At 36.5% G+C, this 17,649-nt stretch overlaps 1 protein-coding gene across 1 annotated transcript in view; it reads right to left on the reverse strand.

Moving 5' to 3' along the window:
* Positions 1–12,495: 12,495 nt before the first annotated feature.
* The window catches only part of LOC150088231 (interleukin-1 receptor-associated kinase 1-binding protein 1-like), a 59,101-nt gene continuing 53,947 nt past the window's right edge, over positions 12,496–17,649 (reverse strand). The window contains exon 3 of the mRNA XM_090370646.1: positions 12,496–12,889. Coding sequence (XP_090226772.1) covers positions 12,586–12,889 — 304 coding nt within the window. The 3' untranslated portion in view covers positions 12,496–12,585. The remainder of the gene's footprint in view (positions 12,890–17,649) is intronic.

Raw genomic sequence — 17,649 nt, forward strand, 5'->3', positions numbered from 1 at the left:
ATAGCCAGTAGTATTGAGAGAGACAGCCAGCGAGTGTATTGAACCACTGAGATTAATTATGAGGTTATCTTTTTGAGGGGGACTCCTTTGGATTGGGAAGTGCAAAAACATTGCCAATACAATACATACAAGCAGTTCTAAGAATGAAGTTCGTAACTAAAGGCTGGTTAGTCTGCCTTCAGTGGTTGGGGAAAATCTTAGAGGCAATGACTTCCCTGGTGAACCAGGGAAATTTAGATAGATGACTTTCTGCAGATGGGCTGCAAGAGTAGCTCATGGTGTATTGTCGATGATATATAGGAATTTTTCCAGCAGGGATAAGGAGGTGATTATTCAATTGTATAAGGCAATGGTCAGGCCACACCTAGAGTATTGTATACAGGTCTGGAGGCCTCATTTCAAGAAATATGTAGGGATGCTGGAATGAGTACAGAGAAGGGCAACAAGATTGGTGAATGGAACAAAGGGGTGTTGTTACGAAGAGAGGCTTAAGTTTTGCAAATTACAGTGTCTGGAGACTAGGCACCAGCGAGGTGATCTGATTGAGGTGAATAAAGCCTTGAATGGTTTGAGCATGCTCAATGCTGATGGGATTCTTCCTCTTGCTCAGAAAAATCACCTGAGAGGACATAAATTCAAATTGAGGAAAGACAGATGTAGGATAGACGTGAGGAACAGACTTCCATCCCTTGTTGTGGAAGTTGATAGTCTAAATAAGTTTAAGGCTCAGCTGGACAGGTATTTCGAACGAACAGAGGGGTGAGTGGAAGTGGTTATTTTTTATTTATTTATTTTTATTTTATTATTATTATTATTTTTTGGCTGATGCTGCATAAGCTTGCTTTAATGCTAATGCTATTTTACAACCTTTCGCTGACTCGTAATGTTAAAGTTTGAAGAATACTAGATTTAGTGTTGGGATAGTTTAAGCGTGAGAATTGAGATTAGTAGCAAAGGGGTAAACAAATAATTCAAATGATATGAGAGAGCAAACAGGGACAGCAGGCCTAAGTAAAGAGGTGTCACTTGAGAACAGGCGTCAAGGGTTTGCTCAAGGAAGAACAATAAGACGTGAAGCGGGATTATGCGAGGCGCCTCCTTTAATCTATGTCACCGTTGGAGCCAAAACAGGAAGTGAGTGGACTTCCAGTGTTTGCATCAAATTAAAAACGGTGTCAGGCTGACTGATTTTTGGGTGTTGGGATACTTCTAAAAGTGTGAAATGAAAATGACTGTTTTTGGAGGTGGACATGAAAGGGTCATACTGCCTGTGAGAAAAAAAATAAGAAAGTTCGAGAAAAGGATTGGTTTGCGTGCTAGGGAGAATTGTGTTGGCAAATGGAAAGGAACATAAATTTAAATAGAGGGGAAGGATTGGTTGGGGAGGCGTGCCAAACTTCAGGGGAAGAGTGAAGTTCGAGGAAAGAAAAATTGAGAGAAAAGAGCATGAGTGATAGTCCTTGTAAAAGAAAGGAACAGTCCTGTTGTTAATGTTTATGAATAAATGTAAGTGTGGTTCAGTTGTAGTAAAATCAAAGTAATAATGTAAAGGAATTAGCAAAGAAATTTTATTTATAAGGGTAGTACTGTAAGGATAGGTTAACCTATGTCATTAAATTAGGCCAAGTGCAAAACAAGGTAACATATCAGATGAGGTGCAAAGAGAAATAAATTTTATTAATAAACCTCATGAGTAAAGAGGGATGACTAAGGTGATAACTAGGGTGGCTAGGATATTAAGGCAGAATGGGTGACCTCTAAGGAATGTTATTGAGATAAGAGGGTACCAGACGTAATACGTTTTATGTGTGAGGCTAAAACAAAGATTGTAAGGAGTAATAAGAGCTGAAGTAAATATTATTGATGTAAGAGAAAGAAAGAAAGAAAAAAAATTGGTAAGGTAAGAGAATGATTGAGTAATCATTGTGGAGTCAATTTTATGTAAAATACAACTGAAAAAAACTGATGTTAATAATTCTAATAGTGAGAATAACTGAGGGGAGAGAGAGAGAGAGAGACAGAGTAGTGTATTGTAGCATGGTTTACATATGTATATGAAATTAGGAAGTTTGTAATTATTTGTTTCTTTTATGTAAATGCTGTATTTATGTAAATGTTGTTGTATGCTGTTTTGCAAGATAGTGATAAAGAGGCAGAAGAGGCTTTGGAAAATGCAGAGTTGCTTGCTAAATATGTGCGTAGGTTTGTGGCCTACACAGTTAAATGATAACTTTATTAATCACTGTCTCTCACATGAAACGACATATTTCCAAAATAAAGATGCAAAACATATATATCCAGTTTAAATAAGGAATTACAAAGAACAAAACAGATCATTTTTAAATAAGTACTTTACGAAAAAAATTAAAAATGGTTAATTACTGGAAAGATCTTGGTTGTCCTATTCTACCAGTATGGGAAGTGTTTTTTGTCTAGTCTGCAAACTTTTCTCTAAAGTCCCTTCTCAATACCCAACCGGATTCTCTGACTGGAAACATATAGGACCTTGTTTAGAAAGTCACGAAAATTCTAACGAACATAAGAAATCATTGTTAGTATGGTAACACGTAAAGAAAATAAGTTTTATTGACAAGCAGTTGCAGGAGCAACTAAGAAAAGATACGGAATATTAAACACGTCCTAAAACGTGTTATTGCAGTGGTGGAATATTTAAGTGTAAGGGGCTTAGCATTCAGAGGTCATGAGGAAATATTTGGCTCTCCGCACAATGGTAATTTTATGGGGACTCTGGAATTACTAGCAGAGTTCGATCCATTCATGCGCGAACATATCCAACAACGAGAACTGCGACCAAAGCCTTTCACTTCGTACTTATCAAAAAGGCTTTAGAAAAAGTTTATGAAAAGGTTTAAAAGTTTATGAAAAAATAATAGAGATTATGGGAAAACAAGTAATAAAAATAATTATAGCTGAAATAAATAGTAACGATGCAAAGTACTACTCAATTGTGATGGACTCAACACCAGATTTGTCCCACAATAACCAACTAGCTATTATAGTACGATAGTTTTGAGGGAAAAGTGTATGAAAGATGTATCTTTCATCAAAATTAGTAGTCACATTGGCTTATCTTTATTCAATTCCTTACATGAATTTCTAGAAAAAAATGGACTATCACTGGATAATTGTAGAGGACAGTCTTTTGACAATGCTGAAAATATGTCCGGCGGATACATACAATGGCTTGCAAGCACATCTCAAACAAAAAAATAAATGCGCTGATTATGTGCCGTGTGCTGCGCATTCCCTAAATCTAGTTGGTCGGGAAGCAGTTAAAGTTGCAACTCAAATTGTGAACTTTTTTGTAGTGCAACAAATATATGTTTTCTTTTCTGAAACTACCCATAGGTGGGAGCTTCTAAATCGTGAAACAAAACTAAAATTTTCGATAAAAAGTTTAAGCCAGACTAGATGGTCTTGTCATTATGATGCTGTTTGAGCTTTAAAAAAATAGTTACATGAACAAACTTGAAATCGCATTTTTTTTAACTGTTTTTTGGGAAGGCATTTTAGAGAGATTCAATTTAGTTAACAAAAAAGTGCAGACCTCAGGCTTAGACATATGTGAAGGTGAGAAATTAATTACGTCATTAGAAGCGCTCGTGAGCAACATACGAGAACAATCAGATCAGAAACTAAACGAATACAAGGAGACAGCCAAAAAATTAAGTACTAGTGTGGAAAAAGAATAGTGATTTAAAAAAGAGACGTATTACTTCAAAATTTTCGGATAAATCTAGTTTCGCTAAATGGAGCAGAAAAATTTAAGTGGGACACGTTAAACGTTGCATTAGATAAGTTGATTATGGATTTATACAGAAGAGGCCATGTCTATGGGGAATTTAGCAAAAGATTCAAATTTTTAATGGATTTGCAAGACATTAATATCGAAAATATTGACTTGGAAAGTGCACGTAATGTTGTTGATTATTATTCAGATGACAAACGAACATTTAGTCAACGAATGCATTCAGTTAAAATCCTACTTACAGACTAAGCCAGACTCATACGACTTATGCGGTGATATATTCAAGCTACTTTATGAAAAGAAACTTGTCGATGTTTTTCCGAATTGCTATACAATCTTAAAAATTTTTCTGGCGTTGCCAATCACCAGCTGTGAGGTGGAGCGATCCTTCTCCAAGATGTCCTATATAGAAAACAAATATAGGACAGCAATGACGAATGAAAGATTAAATTATTTATCAATTCTTTCCATAAACTGCGATTTAACCAAAGAATTACAATGTGATGATCAAATAAAAGAATTTGCAGCAAAAAAAATGCAGAAGAGTTACTCTTTAAACGTCTTTAACGTATTAAAATACTTACATTATATAACTCCTAGAATGTTTTATTTATTTTATTTTTAAGAAAAAGTATTATTTTTGTTTATTTTTTTTCTCAGTCTTTATTCTTAACCTGAGAATTTATTGTTTTGTTTGTTACTAATGGTAATATCTAATACCTTTTATTTTTTATTTATGTTTGATGTTTGTTATGTATACAATACCTTATTAAAACTGTACATAAAAGTTTGTATATCCAAGTGCATCAAATAAAATAAAAAAGTTCTTCAATGTCTGTTGCATATAATTTTCCCTATTTAAAAAAGGGTAAAAAAAAGTTTTTCAACAAAATGCCAAATGAGTCGCCACAACTAACCCAAATTTGGGTTAATTGGGTAGGCCTCCAGTGTTAGCCCAGGGCCACCAAAGTTAATGGTTCGCCTCTGCTTAGAGGTGATCTGACTGAGGTTTATAAAGCTCTGAGAGGGATTAGTAAAATGAATGATGATGGTATTTTCAATGTTATAGAGAATTTCAGAACTCGGGGGGGGGGGGGGGGATAAATTGAAATTTCGGGGAAGAGGTTTAGACTAGATGTTATGATATTCTTCCTTTTAACCAATGAGTTTGATCATTGGAACAGGTTGTTGAGGCTGACAGGTTGAATAAATTAAAAGGTCAACTGAACAGTTATCTATATGAGGGAAGAAAATAATTTGTATTTTCATGACTATTTGGTTTTTTTTGCCAGTGCAACAAAAGCCTGTGGCTTCTTTGCACTATACAGGTGACCCCCGCTTAACGCTGATCATTCGTTCCGGAAAAACAGGGCGCTAAGTGAATCCGCGCTAAGCGAGCGCCGCTTTCCCATAAGGTAACATATGTATTTGTGAGCTGCGGTCGGTGCCACAGGATATAATAAACGGTAATGAAAAGATGCACAAATGTCGGTCAAAATATTTAATATTCAAATATTGCCTATATAAAATATTCTGCATTACATACGTATAATTATGTGGTAACTACTTGCGTCTCAAAAGTAAACAAAATTCCAATTAAAATAATGAATTTAATTGATTTAATTTAATGGATGAATTTAATCATGAAAAATGTGTGGATTTTGAGTTGAACTTTGGCCCTCTTCCAAATAAACTAAAAGGGGTATTAATTTTAAATGGCCTGCAGCGTTACCACCCAACAATAAAGTCAACCGATCCTTCGCCGCTTTGAAACTTGGCATGTTTTTTGTTCTTTCAATATGAAACTTCTTTTAGGCATTCGTTTCCACAAAAGTCCTGCTTCATCTATGTTAAAAACTTGTTGAGAAGTATAACACATAATACCCCTCTTCAATAATTTTAACAAGTTCTTTTTTTGAAAGTTTCGGCTCCTTAATCTGCACTAGCGGCTTCTCCCGGGATTTTAAATCTATTCTACCAGTTTTAAATGGTTCCACATTTTTTTTTAGGCGAGTTTTCTTCAGATCATCGTATTGGCTAATCTCTTTCTCTCTCTCTCTCTTTTTTTAATATTTAATTTAACTGAATTCTGCATTGGAATATTATCTTCAAAAAAATTAGTCTTTCCATTTCAATCCTAATAGCCGGTCTAGTCCTAGTTGCTTGCAGTGGAACAGCTATCTTTCCCGCTGCTAAAATTAATTCTTTATTTTTTCATAATTGTTCTTACAGTTAAATTTGCGAGTCCTAAATTATGGCACACATCCGCTTGTCGTTGACCGGAATCGATTCGCTTCAAAACGTCTAATTTAATTTTCAAATTCAGTCTTTTTCTTACATTTATAGTCTTCGTACTGCGCCCAAACGTTGTTGCATTTTCATTCCTGTCGGTCATTATTAGCTCTTCGAAAATATAACTGCGTTGGTTGAATTAATTATGATACAATGTTCAAGTAAACTGTCCGTTACGCACGATGTCTAATACTGTACTGAGTGATGACTAGACTTCGGATAAATGCATATAACGCAAATATTACAAGCAATATATTTGATCATTTTTTAAAATGTTGATCTCGGAACTACGTAACAAGTGACTGTACTTAAATTAGCATGAGAGAAAATTTCACTGAGCGTGGGAAAATTGCTCAAGTCGGCGTGGGAAACGTTTTAATGCTGTTTTGCTATTCATTTTCAAGCTATCGACTTCATCAAATGAAACAATTTCGTTAAATATGTCAAAAATGTAATCTGTAAAAGAGCGTTATAGTGATCTGTGACAGCGTTATAGTCAGATATGGGTTATAATATAAGAACAGCGTTATAGCGAATCAGCGTAAAGCAAACCGCGTTATAACGGGGGCCTGCTGTATAGCAAATACAGTTACTATTACTAATTGGTACTTCATCCACTTATTCACCAGTGGCTTTCATCTATTCCCAAATCTAAAAATATAATAGCTTCAGGGTAGGAAATTTGCAGATAATGCATTAGCAAGGGCACATGATGCAAGAAAGCAGCTTATATAGCATCAGTCAAAAAAAAAAACACCCCTCCCTTCTCATTTCACTCATCTATCCACTCGAAATGTTTGTCTAGTTCTGCCTTGAATCTGTTTAAGCTATCCACTTCTACAACAGATGGAAGTTTGTTCCAGCTATCATACAACCGTCCTTTCTCAATTTGAATTTATGCCCTCTCAGGCGATTATTCTGAGAAAGAGGAAGAATCACATCAGCATTGAGCATGTTCAAACCATTCAAGGCTTTGTACACCTCAATCAGATCACCTTGCAGGTGCCTATTCTCCAGACACTGCAATTTGCAAAACTTAAGCCTTTCTTCGTAAGAGCAACCCTTTGTTTCATTCACCAATCTTGTTGCCCTTCTCTGCACTCGTCCCAACAGCTCTACATCCTTCTTAAAATGAGGCCTCCAGACCTGTATACAGTACTCAAGGCCTGACCATTGCCTTATACAAGGGGATAATCACCTCCTTATCCCTGCTAGAAAAATTCCTGTGTATCATTGACAAGACATCATGAGCTACTCTTGCAGACCATCTGCACTGCTCAGAAACCTCATATCTGCCTGCACAATTACCCCCAGGTCCTCTTCACTCTCTGCCTCTGTCGGTGTAGTACCACACAGTTGATACGTTACTCTGAGGTTACTGCTTCCCATATGCAGTTCTACATTTGTCAATGTTACATTTGCCACTTCTCAGCCCATCTACTCAACTTTTCTAGATCCTGTCGCAGCAGCATACTGTCATTAGTGTTATTAACAACCCTGCAGATTTTCCGTATCATCTGCAAATTTGGACATTAAGCCTGATATACCATCATTAATATAATTAATGAATATAGAACAATGGACCCAACACTGAACCCTGGGGGACTTCACTAATAACATTAGTCCATGAGTAATGGATGATGTGGATGCCTGGTTGGATAGTCATATACAAGAATGTTTTTTTCTTTATCCTGAAAGAGGCCTCTGAGGTGGGGAAAATTCATGTCTAAAAAATAAGTGAACTCATACACCAACCATTAGATGAATTTAACTGTAACTTAAGTTTTTCACAAATAAATATCAAAAAACAAATTATATAATTTACTATAAACTGGTAGCTGTATAAACGGAATGCTAAAACTATAATAAAATCATTTACTATAAAATATGCTAAAATATAAAGATTAAAAGTGCTAAAAACCCGAAGCTTTCGAGAGTGTCAGCTCCCTTCCTCAACAGTGATAAGACTTCCTGCAACATCTCCTTATATAACAGGCACACGGTATCTCTACACGTGGTATTCCTCCACATGGTTCCCTCGGCACATAGGCAGACCCGGAAGTGGCTGGAGTACAAGGCAAACAAAATCGTTCATCTGTACTTAGGACAATTGCTTCGAAAATAGGATGTATGCGCATACCTCTGTCTCTATGCATGGTATTCTTACTGGATGAGCCAATCCGTAAACCCTCTAGCCACTTACGCTCCCAGTACCCATGCGCGTGGTCCACAATAATCGCGTCCTCAGGGGAGATTTGATGCTGCTTCTCCCAAAAATGTTCGGCCACAGCAGACTTATTATAATCGGCGGTTCTTATAGCATTTAAATGCTCCCCCAGACGATCCCTGAGCCATCGTTTTGTTTCCCCCCACATATCCATCAGGTTTTTAGCACTTTCAGTGTTTATATTTTAGCATATTTTATAGTATACGATTTTATTATAGTTTTAGCATTCCACTTATACAGCTACCAGTTTATTGTAAATTGTAGTAAATTATATAATTTGTATTTTGGTATTTATTTGTAAAAACTTTAGTTACAGTAAAATTCATCTAATGGTTGGTGTATGAGTTCACTTATTTTTTAGACATGTTTTTTCTTTTTGGAACATCATTGGGAAAAGTGTATTAGTGTTGGAAAAATACTTATGTTGTTGCCATCCTATTATTTTTACCTGATGGATAGAGTAACTTCATTACTCAGAGTCATTGCCTAATGACTCTGATGAGTATAATAAGAAACTGTTCGGAGAAATAGAGTGGGCCAGTAAATCAGAGAGTCTTATAATGGGAGATTTTAATTTCCCAGATATTGACTGGAATTTGGTGGCTGGTCACTCACACACTAGCAGGGCTTTTGTGGATTTATTGGATGATTGTTTTCTACATCAGCATGTTCGGGAGGCAAATAGAGGGAGTAATACTCTTGATTTGATTATCAGTAGTGATTCTTCATGCATTAAGAATCTGCAGATAAATGAACCACTAGGTGGCAGTGATCACAGTGTGCTGAAGTGGGAGTTACTCAAAGAGGTAACTACCATTAGGGGTAAAGGGAAGGGGTATTGCTTTCGTAAAGGCGACTACAATGGACTGAGACAGTATTTAAATTCTATACAGTGGGATCAACTGATGATATTGCCAACAGCAAATTCAAAATGGGAAGCATTCAAAGAACTTATCTTGGAAGCTACTAGGCTTTACATACCAACTAAGAAATATTGTTCAAAGTTTAGGCTTAAATGGATGTCAGATGAACTAATGAGGCATATGGCAGAGAAGAAAAATGCATGGGATACATACAAATTAACACGTGACACAGACGCCTATGATAGATACAAGTTGATCTGTAACCAAGTTACAAAGGAGGTTAGGCAGGCGAAGGCAGATTACGAGAGATCCTTGGCAAGGGATGCGAAGAAAAACAGCAAAGAGTTCTTTACTTATGTAAACTCTAGAAGGAAGGGGTTGAATCAGATTGGTCCACTTGAGATCGATGGGTCAACTGTTGATGACCCTGCTCAGGTAGCTAACAAACTAAATGAATATTTTGCATCGACATTCACACATGAGGAGTTATTCAGCGAGGGGAATGCCAGAGGTGTATTCAACTCTAGCAGTAAGCTAGAGAATCTTGTAATAACTGAGAGCAAAGTGGAGGAGAAATTGTTGAAGATAAACACGAGAAAAGCACCTGGGGTGGAAGGATCTATCCAATTATATTAAAGGAGGCAGCAAAGGAAGTAAGCAAACCCTTAGCTATAATTATGAGAGCTTCCTTGGACTCAGGGGAGGTACCCACGGACTGGAGATGTGCAAATATTACCCCAATTCACAAAGGGGAATCAAAGGCTGACACAAGTAATTATAGACCTGTGAGTTTAACTTCTGTTCCCGGAAAATTAATGGAGGCACTGGTTAAAGAAGCACTGCAGGATCATCTAGACAAGACTTCAGTTATAGCTAGGACACAGCATGGTTTTGTTAAGGGTAAATCTTGCCTGACCAATTTGATTGGATACTATGATGCAGTTACAAAAGAACTGGATGCAGGGAATAACTTTGATATTATATACTTGGATCTTAGAAAGGCTTTTGATACTGTTGCACATGGAAGACTGCTGCACAAATTGGAGCAGTGTGGCATTGGAGGCAAATTGCTGCTATGGATAAAGGGGTGGTTGAGGGGGAGAAGACAGAGAGTGGTAATCAATGGACACTGCTCATCGTGGACTAATGTTATTAGTGGAGTCCCTCAGGGTTCAGTATTGGGTCCTTTATTGTTTTCTGTATTTATAAATGATATTGATGATGCTATATCAGGCTTAATGTCCAAGTTTGCAGACGATACGAAGGTTGGCAGGGTTGTCAAGGACACTACTGACACTATGCTACTGCAACAGGATTTGGAAAGGTTGAGCAGATGGGCTTCGAGGTGGCAAATGAAGTTTAACATTGACAAATGTAAAGTACTACATATGGGAAACAGCAACTCCAGAGCAACGTATCAACTCTGTGGTACTACACTGACAGTGGTAGAGAATGAAAGGGACCTGGGGGTGGTTGTGCAGGCAGATATGAAGTTCTCTGAGCAGTGGAGACGGGCTGCAAGAGTAGCTCATGGTGTATTGTCAATGAAATATAGGAATTTTTCTAGCAGGGATACGGAGTTGATTATTCCCTTGTATAAAGCAATGGTCAGGCCACACCTAGAGTGCTGTATACAGGCCTGGAGGCCTCATTTCAAGAAGGATGTAGAGCTGCTGGAACGAGTACAGAGAAGGGCAACTAGATTGGTGAATGGGACAAAGGGGTGCTCTTACGAAGAAAGGCTTAAGTTTTGCGAATTACAGTGTCTGGAAACTAGGCACCAGCGAGGTGATCTGATAGAGTTGTACAAAGCTTTGAATGGTTTGAGCATGCTCAATGCTGATGGGATTCTTCCTCTTACTCAGAATAATCACCTGAGAGGGCATAAATTCAAATTGAGGAAACACAGATGTAGGATAGATGTGCGGACCACCCGCTGGCTAAAGGCATTTGCCTTTAGCCAGCGGGTGGTTGGTAGGTGGAACAGACTTCCATCCCTTGTCGTGGACGTTGATAGCCTAAATAAGTTTAAGGCTCAGCTGGACAGGTATTTCGAACGAACAGAGGGGTGAAGTGGAAGTGGTTATTTTTATTTATGTTACTTTCTTTTTTTTTTTTTTTGGCTGATGCTGCATAAGCTTGCTTTCTTGCATCAAATGCCTCTACTAATGCTAATGCTAATTACCCTTGCACAACAGTTAAGTGTAAATAACATTCCTGCTCTTCTACCTAAACTTATATCCTTCATTTGAACACTATTTTCATAAGAACATTACAGAAAACAACCAAAATACAGGAATCAAAACTTAGCACAAAAAACTAATAGATGGAAATAGCCAAAAGCTCCCCTAAATCCTAATGTAAACTAGTGATAAAAAGAAAATAATTTACAGTAGACTGTCGAAATAACGGCAGATCGGATGTAGATATCGTACAGAGCAGATATCCTGCAGTGAGTGGCGGAAAAAGAAAACAGCAAGTCACGTGATTACTGTATTTGTTTACGTTCACCATTTTCAAAGTGAATTCTGTACTGATATCACAGATTATGCTGCTGTTTTACATTTATTTTAAATTTAAAACAATTAAAAATTAAAAAGAATTTTTTCTTTTTAAGTTTTAATTGCGTTAAATTGATTTTTAATTGTATTAAATTGATTTGAATTGTGTTAAATTGGTTTTTAATTAATTTAAATTGTTTTAAATTGGTTTTTAATTATTTATTTTTTACTCTAATGTAAGTTTTCGATTTTTTCGTTTTAGTTTATGGAGAGTATCATACGGAAGTGTTCTACATACTATATTGAGGTAAACTCCTCTTATTATGTTACAAATATTAATATCGACATGTATTGAATATTACATAATATAGAATGTATTGAGTATTACAGCTCTGTTTCATACTATCTAATTCTTAATCTCTCTATTTCTAATTTGGCCTCATTATTTCCGCATTAACATTAAAAATAAAACTTGCTCGATAATGGAAAAATCGAAATGGCGGCACCTTGAATCCCCGAATGTGTTGTTATTTTGAAAGTCTACTGTAATACCAACAATAAAAACAGTATTTTAGCTTAAGATTGTACCACAATACACTATCCAACATAAAAGTAATTTTTCTAAGTATTTATGAACTAAAGAGAATGTGCCAATTTATGAACACATCAGTTCACTTTTTTTTTTATGTTACAGCAAAAAACAATACTACATATCAAACAAAAAATATAACAATTCAGATGAGTATACTGCATATATTTACATCTATTTACAGTTTCTATAACAATGGGTTGTTTAAAGCACTTCTATCATATATATATGATTGCCCTGTCCTGAAGAATAAATCAACTACTATTTTGCAATACATTAATTCTGATTTGAATATAGGCACGTGCACGCTCACAGAGAGAGAGATCTAAAACAGTGTTATTAATTTATTTTTGGTCATGTTTTCTGGCTTTCTTGAATGTATGTTTGGAAGAAAGACTTTTAGATTTAATTTCAAATTTCACAGTAACTACACTTTCAGCAATAACAGTAGCCTCAGCAAGATGTTGGCGAAGAGGAACTGCATCAGGTAGTAATATATATTTTGGATTGGTTGATTCAGCTCTCGTTGTAATGGTACTTGATTCTTCAACAATCAGCAATGGTTCTCCAACTATCATCCCAAAGACAGATACCATTTCAGATGCTTTCTGATGAGCATTCTTTACTGCATCAACAGTAGCCTTCCTCCTTAATAGAAATACGGAGTACAATAAATTTTTATCATATATAACACAAGTAGGAAATACAGAACTAAATCCAGTTACAGTCTGAATGACTCTAAACTGGAGTGATAAGAAAATTCTGGTAGTTTACATCATGTTATTTTATATTATATTTAAAAAATAAAACTGAAGACTACAGAGTTCTCAAACCAGAGTACTTCACTAACTCTCCACTTCTTGCTTTAGCTCTACCACCTGCTATAATGTGGTATGTTTGTTTTACTTTTAGCAACCTTTGTTTTTGAAACACTCATTAGGCATAAATGGCAAAACTGTCAATGTTCTGCTTAAATGTTTAGTAGGCTCAGTGTGGTGCAGAACAAATTCACAAATCTGTTAAAGAGCCAATCAAGATGGATACAGAACATTCAGATGCAAATAAGGTTGCTTCACATATTCCTACTGTCCCAGAAGATAAACCACCTGATTCTTGAAATGGATATTTATAATACAGAGTACAGGGTAAAGCCTATCTAGATTAAATCAGTATCTGTGGCAAAAAACTAATGATATACAACCAGTCACTAAAAAAAGTTCAGTTTCAGGGATGATTCACACAATGGTGATGCTCATTTTGACAATCTGTGGAAAAAGATTCTGTTCTCTAGAAAACAATCTTGTTCAGCAAACTGAACAAAGCTTGTAACAAACCTATGGTAAGTTTTCTATAGCACTTCTGATTCTGAACATCATGTAAAGGTAATTCTACAGCTGAATTGTATCAGACACTATCACACTCCTCTAAACATTTACAAAGAAACTGTGGACTTCTGAAGATAAATATTAATAAACTGGAACAGTCCGTTAAATCTTGTAAAAATGCCTAGTGGAGACCTTAGATCTGTTTCAAATCTCAAGACTATTAAGTAACTGTTCCAATTAATTTTCTTTTGGGAAATACCGGAGAGCTACTTATGTGAATGATGCAAACTGTTCATTCAAAACAGATTAAATTTGAAATACCTTCAAATTTCCCTGAAAAATAAAAAAATAATAAAAAAGGCAGAAAGAAAGTACAGTACACCCTCGATTTAATGGACTGGATAATCTTGACCAAATTTTTTTTTTAGGTTATACAAAACTTCAGTGTTATTATCAATTAAAAATTAATAATAATTACCTATTTCCATGATTGTTTTGATGATTACTTACTTTTATTTTTATAATCAAATTCACGAAATTGTGGTCATAAAATTGTTTTTTATTCTTTCTGAAAACGTGTTCAAATAGCTGTTTTCCCATATTACAGATAACAGATAAGCGCAGGCAGTGATTTGCAAGCTGAACGTGACTTGGGATACTAAACTGCTTCAAGCTATTGTGCAGTCAGGTTGTATACAGAGTTTTTCTGTGATTTCTGAATTGTGACTTTATTTATTAAATAATTTTGAAATCCTTACAATTTAAAATGGAATCAAGTGATAGAGGAGTTAAAAGAAAGCATGTGAACTTAAAATGTGGCACAGAAATTAGAGCTAATTGAGAAATTAGAATAAGGCATCACAGTAACACGTGTTTGTGAAATTTACGGTGTAAAATACAAACTGGTTCTGATATCTGTAAATCAAAAGCCAAATTGCAACATAATTTTATATTGTACAGTACCGTATATTGTATTAAAGCTTTTTTTTTTTTTACATTAAGAACAATAAAAAATGCCCCCTCTCCCGGGTTACATTCGATTTAACGGACACCCCTTCTCCACTATTAGTCCATTAAATCGAGGGTTTACTGTATTACCAATTCAGAAATATGGCAAAAATTATTTATGCAGGGTGCCTCGTGTGAAAAATTAGTGGAGCTTTTTCAGGGATTGAGGAATTCAGCATTAGAAGGTACACTATACATCAATAATTTTTTTAGATCCCTCCACAAATGTTATGCACTGTATCAGAAGCCTCATGCTGGAACTAAAATTATATAAAATTAGAAAAATTGATATAAAATTATATCTAAAATGTCACAAAGTTTTCAAAATATTTCATTATAGAAGATGGCATATGTTTTTTTAAAGATACTACTGGTCTTTTAAATGAACTGGGTACTGAACATAATCCTAATGAATGGCACATTGATGCCTCGAAATTAAGTTTTAAAGCAGTTTTGTTGATGCAATCCCATCAGTTCTAGTTCCTGTAGTTCGCCTTTTTCTTCTTTTTCTTTCTTTTTTTTTTTACAAAACCTCAAACACAAAAGGCGTTATAACCTATAGTACTTAGTATATGTGCATGGGTTGATGGTTGGAAAGACAGAAGAAAACACTTGTTGATATTAGACTTGAATTTCTGTAGATTGTAATTTTAAAGCTGTTGTTGTTGTTGTTATTTGGTTTTTAGGAGCATTAGCAACTAAGGCTATATTGCTCCGGTGCGGTGGTCATTCCCTGACCTTTCCGCATGCTCCGTATTTGGTGGTGACGGGCTCGAACCCCGGTCTAATCAAGAAGCGTGTGCTACGCACTGCTGCTGCTCCTTCCCACCTGGCTACGGAGGCGCCTAATTTTAAAGCAAAAAGCCAGCCAGCCTCAAGAGGTGCCGGTCCCAAGCCCAGATAAAATGGTGAGGGTTGGCGTCGTCAGGAAAAGCATCCAGCCGTAAAAAAAAAAAAAAAAAAAAAAAAACTATGCCAAAACAAAAGAAAATGATAGAATAACGGAAAATAGATGTGGAATGGCTAGGGCGTACCCCATAAGCGACGCACAGTCACGTCACCCGGAAACTGTGAGAAAAGGGTCAGGGCTACCGAACAAAGGACGGGTTCAGTTAAAGAAGTTAGTCCAGCAAGAGAAGAAGAGGATGAAAAGTATTAGAATAGGAACACTGAACATTGGGACGATGAATGGAAAGAGTAGAGAGATTGTGGATTTGATACAAAGAAGAAGAGTGAAGATCCTATGCCTACAAGAGACAAGGTGGAAGGGAAATAAAGCAAAAGAGCTCGGTGAAGGGTACAAGTTGTTCTTTAGGGGAGCGGATGAGAGAGGAAGAAATGGAGTAGGTATTGTAGTTGATAAGGAGTTAAAATATGGAGTGTGTGAGGTTAACAGAAGGAGTGATAATAGTATGTGCGTATGCCCTTCAAGTAGGATGCGGGGAAGAAGAAAAGGACAGTTTTTGGATGGAAATGGATCAAGTGGTCATGGCAATACCTGAGAAGGAGAGGCTGATTGTTGGGGATGATTTAAATGGACATTTAGGAAGAAGCCAGAGAGAGGAAGGAAGAGTGTATGGAAGGTGGAGATTTGGGGAAAGAAATAGAGAAGGGGGGAGGATAGTAGAACACGCAATGGCATTCGACCTGGTGATAATTAACACCTACTTTGAAAAGAAAGAAAGCCAGCTGATAACATACAAGAGTGGGGAAAGGACAAGCCAGATTGACTATATCATGTGCCATAGGAGGCATCTAAAGGAAATGAGGAACAGCAAGGTGATAAATGGAGAAAGTGTGTCCGCACAACATAGATTGCTCGTGGTCGATTGGGAGGTTGCAGTGGACAAAAGTAGGAAATATTCAAGACGGGGAGAAAAGGATAAAATGGTGGAGATTGAAAGAGGAGAGTTTGAAGAAGGAGTTTAGGAAAAAGGTGCTAAAAGGAATAAAGTTATCGGAAGACGTACAAGAGTGGTGGAAGTTAAATAGTTGTACCATAAGGAAAGTTGGAGAAGAGTTGTTGGGAAAAACATCAGGAAAGGAGGCCTGGTGGTGGAATGAGGAAGTGCAGGCAGTGATAAAACAAAAGGAGAAGAAAAGATGGGATTCAACAGGTAGCCAGGAAGATAAAGACGCATATAAATTAGCAAATAAGGAGGCAAAAAGGGCTGTGCCAATAGCAAAGGCGAGGGCAGTGGATGAGGCCTATGGGGAACTGGAAAGGAAAGATGGAGATAGGCAATTGATGAGAATAGCCAAAGCGAGAGACAAGGCATCAATCAAAGGACTTTCATCAATAAAACATATTAAAGATGAGAGGGGAGTGGTTATACAGGACAAGGAGAAAGTTAAGGAAAGGTGGAGAGACTATTTTAAGAAGTTACTAAATGAGGAAAACCCAAGAGGACTATGCAAGGATGGAGAGACGAATGAAAGAGTAGTGGAAGGCATAAGCAGGAAAGAAGTGGAAAGAGCACTCAGAAAAATGAAGAGGGGGGGGAAAGCAGTAGGTGCTGATCAGATACCAGTAGAGGTAAGGAGAAGTCTGGGAGAGGAAGGGATCGATATCCTATGGACTTTATGGAAAAACTGTGGCAGCAGGAGAGGATACCCGATGAGTGGAGGGAAAGTATACTTGTGTCAATCTATAAAGGAAAGGGGGATGTGCAGGAATGTGGGAACCACAGGGGAATAAAGTTAATGTCTCACTCGAAGATCTGGGAAAGAATTGTGGAAGGAAGGATAAGGCAGGAGATGGAAATAGGAGAGGAACAGCCAGAGCCGGCCCGAGGGGGGCGCGAACGGTGCGAGCGCACAAGGCCCCGCGCTGCTGACTGATTTTGCAAAATAAAAATGGTTTCATTTTTTTTTTTTTTTTAAATACTGTCGCAAAATCTAGCGACATCGCCATAAAATAATATACATAAGAAATAAAATGTCAATAATCATGTTAACATTATCTGAAAGCCCGCCAAGAATTCTCCAAAGAACACAGAAAATATATTTTCTTTCAAATATATTTAAAATATCTCTCCTTACAAATAAAAATAATAATTATATAATAATTTATTG

The sequence above is a fragment of the Mastigoproctus giganteus genome, chromosome 3 (genome assembly GCF_048544385.1).
Source record: "Mastigoproctus giganteus isolate SK-2022 chromosome 3, ASM4854438v1, whole genome shotgun sequence".
Taxonomy (NCBI): Eukaryota; Metazoa; Arthropoda; class Arachnida; order Uropygi; family Thelyphonidae; genus Mastigoproctus; species Mastigoproctus giganteus.